The following is a 7,865-nucleotide window of genomic DNA, read 5'->3' as shown; positions in this document are numbered from 1 at the left end:
CTATACATTCACAGTGTAACTTTGTGAGCGTTTTCGGAATAATCTCCGAAACCACATCCAATAGAGGCAGATCATTAAAAGCCAGTAGCATAAATAAGCTGCAGCTCCAAATGTCAAAAACTTGATCTCCTCTTTTTTTGCATCTGTTGTCCAGTCCATCTGGGATTCCTTGTAGGTTGTGTACCCCAGGCCTCCCAACAAGATCGCCGCCCACACTGAAAGTGGTGCCAGGGGAATATAGTTCCCCACCATCTTCCGCCGACCCGATGTCCCCCAGCTGCTTTTGTTCATGGTGAGAATGGCAAAGTATTTGGCAGGCAGGAGGCTGGTCATATAGAGGGCAGAATATAAGGACATGAAAAGCATCACCACATTTTGACGCAAGATGCAGGCATAGGCTGCCTTTACCAGACCAATCAGCTGGATGCAACACAAAACCCACAAGATGTCCCATAGAGTGCCTGTCCAGAAGAGCTTGATAATTGTGGCAGTGACAAAAAAAGGAAAGATGCCTGAGACAATTGATTCATAGGTCATCCACAGGTGATGCTTGTGCCACCACATTGCATTAAAGAGCCACTCGCGAAAGTAGGATTTAGTCCAGCGAGTTTGCTGGTTGAGCCAGCGCAAAAACTGGGCAGGAGTCTCTGTGTAGCACTTAGAATGGGCTGTGTACCTTATAAGAACACAAGAAATTGATCATTAAAACATGGCTCTGAAGTAAACTGTAAATCATAACTAAGTAGTGAACAGAAAAAGGACCACACACTGTAAAAAGTGGTATCCTGCAATTGTTACCTTAAGGAGCTATTTCTACTTGAGCTAACCCTTAAAATTAGCTTTGTTGGTGTAACCCAATGTATTCAGATTGATTCAGTGAAAATCAGTATTGGGAAAGTTACTTAAAAATAGTAATCCACTACAAATTATTAATTATTTATCTTATTGAATGGTAATCAGATTACTTGACTAATTACTTAATTGAAATTGAAATTCAAAATAATGTCTATATTTCTTTTTTGTTCATTGTTACACGCAAGTTGTACACTCAGCACCTCACATTCCTCCTTCACAATGACTCGTTACAGGGCCGTAATTAATGTATTCTACATAAATAAAATATTGTATATTAAATTGAAAGTCAGTAACTGTAATCTGATTACAAAAATGTAAAATATAATGCATTACACTACTTTTTTTAATAAAAGTATTTAGATTACAATAACTTATTACTTTGTAATTGGATTACACCCAGCACTGGAGATAATAAATTATATTTATGAGTTCAACAAATCTCCCATGAATATTGATGGGACTTGTCCCTCACAATGTCTATGGTGGTTACAGACTTGTGTCATTGTGTGTTTTACTTGTAAATCATCTTTTGTGAATTGTATTGGACTTTCCTCTAAATGAATCTAAGTACTTACTTTGTAGCATAGCCCATGCTTAGCATTCGATTGGTAAGATGCCGGTCATCTCCAAAAGTGCAGTGAGTGCCCAGAAACTTCTGATTGTACCAGGATTCCAGAAACTGCTGTAGCAAGTCATTCCTATAAAGACCTGAAGCAAAGTTCATGCCAATAAATTAAAACTCAGTAGATCAAATAAACATAAGATGATAGCTGAGGCATCCTGCTCTTGCTTTCAAAACAACTATGCTTTAATCAATGGGTGCTTCTCAATCAGAAGGCTGCAGCCTAGTTATGCTGGATATCTTGGCTGCCACGTCATCAAGCACCGTCAAAAACTGTCTCAATTGTAAGAACCCTTGGAAGGCAGCCTCGTTTCACAGCCTTTGTTTGCCGTATATTGGAGGATGCATCAAATGGCCTTCAATCACCCATATTCCCTTGCATGCACACTTACTAGACCATCTTATTCTAGCGCTGAATGCTGAGGAGGAGACTAGCCGACAGCCTCAGAAGGACAGGTCTAGGGAGGACACAGCCTAACCAGGCTGCAGCTTTCTGATTGAGAAGCACCCAATATTTCTCAACAACAATGCTCTGAGAGGGGCATAAACAGTTAGATTTCTTAATAAAAAGCTTTACGTTGTAAATTTCATGGTGAAAATCTCTAACAGTGCTAAAGTTCAGAACTGATGAAAACTGGTAATTCTAAGAAGTTGTCTCTTACCTAAGGGGCCACTGATACAGGAGACACAGTCAAAGAAGGACTGGCAGGCTCTCTCAATGTTAAAGGCCATCCAGTAGCGCAGGCTGCTCATGAAGCTAATATAGGAGTCTTTAAGGTTGAGGATCATCACATCGCCTCCTACAGCACCGTACTTTTGGTTACTCTCCAGCACTTTGCATAGCTCCACTGTGGCTAGAGGGTCTAATTTTGTGTCTGAATCACACACCTGATTAAACAGGGAAAATGAATTGTGTTGGAGAGAGAATGATCAATGGGCAGCAAACAATATTTCTTACATACTTAAACATTTTCTTTTACCCAGTAAAATCCAATGTTGTTGTTGAGGATTCATTAGATCAGAAGCACACTGATGAAATGATTGTGCTTAGTGACATAAGCTTCTGGTGTGCTTCTAAGTACCACTCACCTGTATATAATCCACAGATGATCCTAGTGCCTTGAATGCTGTATACATCACCTCCCTCTTTCCTCCCCATTTTTGCATAATGCACACACACTTCTTGGTCCTGATGAGCTCCTCAACCTCGAAGCGCTGGGGGTCTTCAAACACCATCCTATCATCCCCTTCTGTACCATCAGCTTCAGCTGCATCCCTCTCTTCGGGTTTGGGGTTCCAAGAGTGGTAGTTGTTTTGCCACACATAACAGCCAGGATCCTGATCTGCAAAGACTTCACGGAACATCTCCATCATGTAGCGGTCATCTTCTGAGTTTCCGTCCACTACCATGATAATGCGCAGTAACTCAGATGGGTACTGCAGTGCCCGTACTGATTGAAGACACTCTTGCAGATATGTTGGATCCTCCTGATAGGCTGAGATTGTAAAGCCAATGGTCTTTGTGTAAGAGCACGGTTTGCGTCTTGCACGCATCCGCTGGTGCTCCACAAAGGCAAACAAGCTCTGAATTAGGACATGGAGGCTGAGCAGCACTCCATAGAAACCTAATGAGATGATGTTGAATTGAGATGTCACTATTGGGAAACCATCGATGTATGCCCATAACATCACCCCAAGTACCAGGAGAGCAAAGAGAAATGTGAGAATGGCTCGGACCAGTGAGCCAAATCTTCTTAATACTGGCTTGATTTCCATTTCGTAATTAAAGTGCTAGAAATAATGAAAAAAATAAAAATAAAATATATTTAGAATGATAATCACAATTAATGTACATCATCTAACTGAAAAATGTATCTAAAAAAAAAAACATGAAAAATTTAAATGCAGAAACATTCTTCACAAACAAATGTGATTAAAATTTTAAACAAATGTACTTTTATTTCAAAGTATTCATTGGAGTTTTTTTTAGCTTTTTCTTTCTATTATTTAAAAATACAAATAATATAACACATATACACCTCACACTCTTATTGATGTAATGCCAATTCAAAGTGACTGCTTGTAAAATATTTTATCACAGAGATTAAAATGGAATAAATTTATAAATATGTACATATGTACACAAACAAAAACAGTTATTACATAATAACTATAAAATATAATAAATGAATCCATTACATACCTATTTATTTCAACAAACCTTTCCACAGGTTTTACTCTCACCTCCGTCAACTGGCTCTTCTCCTGAACTAACTGCTCATTCAGGACCTAAAAACTTATAAGCTCACTCTGAGCTCATGGAACATCCCTAATGCAGATGTGTAATAGGCTACAGATGTCTTGTAGCTCAGATCACACCCCACTCTCACAACCTCCATTCAGTGACTCACATACAGTACTATGCCAAAACTCAGTATTCCTATATCTGTATGACATACTGGGTGTTATATTTGCGTCAATGCTTGAAGTTGACAAGAGATAAATTACTGCCTTCAGCCTTGGTGACCAAGGATATTATTTGTTGGTCAATGTTCAGAGTGTCTTACATTGCATAATCATGTTTCAGAAGGTGTGCAGGAATATTGCCTCATCACAATTAGAGGACCAGTATCACAATAATTATGCCACATCAATCTTTTTTGCCTTTTCTTTGTTTTTTCAAGAGAGGACATCAGTTTAATATCACAAGATCATCAGTATTTACTGGAATCAGACGATATATTCCATAGAAACTGTTTTACTAAGCTTTTTTGATTCTAAACTTTATCTTAGTAGCTTTATAATCTGTACAACTGATTTGTGTCTCTCAATCTCTCATGACATGCTGTCATTTGCATGCTGTCCATGCTGTCCCTGATTTGTTATTTATTTATATATTTATTTATTCTTTTTAAGTTGAGCAAACATTTTTCTTTTTTCTTTTTTTTTTTTTTTTTTTTTTTATTTATGTTGTAAGCACTGGCAAATTATAATCTGAATCCTTAGAACAATTATTCAAATGTCAATGGAAAGTTTATTATTTGTAAATCATTTTGTGACTTCTTAACAATACAAAAAAGATGCAGTTGAACTGTGTAATTATTAGCACTAAAAAGACTTATGGAGACTGGGTTTGTGTGCCTGCTTGCCTACAGATTTTACACCATTGACTGTTTTACAGCATTTGTTTTTTTTTTTTTTTTATTTGTTTTTTTTATGTGCATGTTGCGTTTGTCCCTGTAAAAAAAACAAAATAATTCTGTGATGTCACTGCTCTCATCTGCAGTATCTTATCATCTAAAGTACAAAACTTCTCCATCACTACACCCAAGAAAATGTGTGGGTGTAGTAAAGGAGAGAAAAGTCATTCTCCTCATTAGATAACAGGCTTTTCCTAAGAAACATCAATACTGGCAATACATCTAAGATTATTAGGGTTAATTAAAAAAAAAATTAAGTAAAAAAAACAATTTATAGTTTCACCAAATTGTGCTCTCTCTCTCTCTCTCTCTCTCTCTCTCTCTCTCTCTCTCTCTCTCTCTCTCTCTCTCTCTCTCTCTATATATATATATATATATATATATATATATATATATATACAGTTGCGGTCCAGTACTGGCACACTTGGTAAATATGAGCAAAGAATATTCCCATTCATATTTTACATTTTAGTGCACCTGACAAGGAACATGAAATTGTTCAGCCATGACTTTCTGTTTCACAGGGATATAAATATGAGGTAACACACAAGCTAAATTCCCTTAATCATCCATCACAATGGGTAAGACCAAAGAATAAAGTTATGATGTGTGGCAAAAGGTTGTTGAGCTTCACAAAATGGGAAGTGGCTGTAAGGAAATATCTAAAGCATTGAAAATTCCCATTTCCACCATCAGGACAATAATTAACAAGTTCCAATCAACTGGAGATCTTGAGAATAGGCCTGGAAGAGGACGTGTGTCTATATTGTCTCCACACATGGGGAGGACGATGGTTCGAGTGGACAAAAATTCTCCAAGGATCAGAGTTGAAGAATTGCAGAAATTAGTTGGGTCTTGGGGTCAGAAAGTCTCCAAAACTACAATCAGACGTCACCTACATCACAACAAGTTCAAGCATCTTCAGTTTGCCAGACACTACTGGAACTTCAAATGGGACCGGACTCTATGGTCAGATTAAATAAAAATAGAGCTTTGGTAGCAAACACCAGAGATGGTTTCGGTGCACACAGAGAGGTAGCCATATGAAAAGTATCCCATGCCTACGATTAAATATGGTGGTGAATCTTTAACGTTGTGGGGCTGTTTTTATGCCAGCGGTCCTGGACATCTTGTTCGGAAACTTGGCATCATAGACTCTATCAAATATTAACATATGTTTTCTGCCAGAAAGCTTAAAATGGGCCATAATGGATCTTCCAGCAGGACAATGATCCAAAACACACATCAAAATCAACACAAAAATAGTTCACAGTCCACAAAATCAAGGTTCTGCCATGGCCGTCCCAGTCCCCTGACCTGAATCCCACAGAGTCCACCAGCGTGTGCCTTGGAATTTGAAGGATCTGGAGAGATTCTTTATGGAGGAATGGTCTCAGATCCTTTTCCATGTGTTCTACAACCTCATTAGGCATTAGACTCAGGACTCAGAGCTGTTATCATGGCAAAGGTTGCACATATATTTGACAAAAATATTTGTTTTTTGATCAAACTTGTGTTGTGTTTGCAAATGTCTGACATCCATTAAAGGATATATTTTTGTCAATATTTTGAATGAAAGATCAAAAGGATAAACAATAGCGACATATTTTTCACAGCCGTCTTTGCTAATATTTACCAAGGGTGCCAATATTTTTGGCCACAACTGTATGTATATATAGCCCTCTTGTGGTACATTTCTGTGCAACCCTTATATCAATGTGTATTTCTTTGTCTATATACAGTTCCTGCTGTCTTCTTTACTGCCATGGGCATTGTGTTGTCTCCCACATTATTTACCTCTATGGACCATTATATTCACCCTAAAAGAGGGCGGAAAAGGGTAGGATGTAAAAAATTCACAATCTATATGTACAAAATTGTGTGTATGCAGATGGACAAGATAATGTGAGAGACAGCAGGAGAATAACACACACACACACACACACACAGAGAGAGAGAGAGAGAGAGAGAGAGAGAGAGAGAGAGTACAAAATAATTATAATACAAAGTGATCAATTCACCATGCACTGAGATCTGGTTTTCTAGCATGAGTGATTCAGTGCAATTTGTACTCAACATGTTGAGTATCTGAGAGATGGGACTATATATGTCTTTTACACACACAAATTCAAACAAACAAACAAACAAATAGAAATGCATTCTACCCAAGAAGCACATTTTCATAATAAGATAATAAAACTTGTTTTCAAAAATATATCTTGAATTAAGTGTATTCCTCCTGTTGTAAGGATGTTTATATATTTTAAATGAAAGACAAGACAAAAATTATAATTAAGAAAATTATTTTTGATGATCTAGACTAGAGGTAACAAACTTAAACATCTTGTTGAATTTAAAAGTTCTTTTTTTCACCTCCTTCACTGAATATTTGTTACAATGTCGAAACATTCTTAAAACGTGATTTATTTACTGGTCAAGCAAAATGGGATAAGATATTAAGTCTTGTTTTAAGATAAATCTGACAAAATTTGTGAACTTTAGATTTAAAACAAGGGGAAAAATCTGCCAATGGGGTAAGCAAAATAACTGAATTCAAAGGGAAAACAAGTTTATTTTGCTTACCCCATTGGCAGATTTTTTTTCTTGTTTTAAGTTGTTTTTTAAGAAACTACAAGGGTGTAAATAATTGAGTAAAAATACTTAAGTATTATTTTGTGGGTTTGTACTTTACTCATGTGCAATTTAAACGGAATACTTGTACTTTTACTTTATTACATTTCCAAAGAAAAATTTTAACTTTTTACTCCTTACAGTTTTATTTAAACTTCAAAACTACTCATTACCTTTTTGCAGATCATTTTTATTTCATCTTACTGGACTGAAGCCGCCTTTTCACTGCATCTGACAAAGGACAGATGACAGACCAGAGGTCCATCATTTCAAATGGACTGTCATACAGAGGCTATGTGGAGTTCTGATTTGAGCTTCGGATACAATTCAATATTTTTGCCACTAGACCGTTTGTGACCGCCCAACTGAAAGTGATGTATTCATTCAAAACTATGAGCACAAAGTGAGAAACTCTGACGGTTTTTGCCCTAAACATTATTCTAAACGCCTGCTACTTCTACAGATTGGACAGTTATGAAGTCAAAAATGATCATTCACTTTGCAAATATATATATATATAAAAACAAAAGGCTTTTGTAATTAAATGTGTACATGTC

General features: G+C 36.7%; 1 protein-coding gene across 1 annotated transcript; it reads right to left on the bottom strand.

The window, feature by feature from the left end:
* Nucleotides 1–3,733, bottom strand: has1 (hyaluronan synthase 1). The gene is made up of 5 exons (XM_051720997.1): nt 3,681–3,733; nt 2,567–3,268; nt 2,140–2,365; nt 1,431–1,563; nt 1–676 (listed from the first exon to the last, which is right to left on the bottom strand). Exons 2-5 carry the CDS (start codon nt 3,251–3,253, stop codon nt 1–3), a joined length of 1,722 nt encoding a protein of 573 aa, XP_051576957.1. The 5' UTR covers nt 3,254–3,268; nt 3,681–3,733.
* Between the last annotated feature and the right edge of the window lie 4,132 nt (nt 3,734–7,865).

The sequence above is a fragment of the Myxocyprinus asiaticus genome, chromosome 16, assembly GCF_019703515.2.
Source record: "Myxocyprinus asiaticus isolate MX2 ecotype Aquarium Trade chromosome 16, UBuf_Myxa_2, whole genome shotgun sequence".
NCBI lineage: Eukaryota > Metazoa > Chordata > Actinopteri > Cypriniformes > Catostomidae > Myxocyprinus > Myxocyprinus asiaticus.
The sequence above is the reverse complement of the archived record's forward strand: the minus strand, read 5'-3'. Positions and strand labels throughout refer to the sequence as shown.

Excerpts from the sequence above, each read along its gene's own strand:
- has1 (XM_051720997.1), bottom strand. The coding sequence starts at position 3,253 with ATGGAAATCAAGCCAGTATTAAGAAGATTTGGCTCACTGGTCCGAGCC. Across the intron at positions 1,564-2,139 it reads CTGTATCAGTGGCCCCTTAG|GTCTTTATAGGAATGACTTG; the intron begins GTAAGAGACAAC and ends ACTTTGCTTCAG. Across the intron at positions 677-1,430 it reads AGCATGGGCTATGCTACAAA|GTACACAGCCCATTCTAAGT; the intron begins GTAAGTACTTAG and ends TGTTCTTATAAG.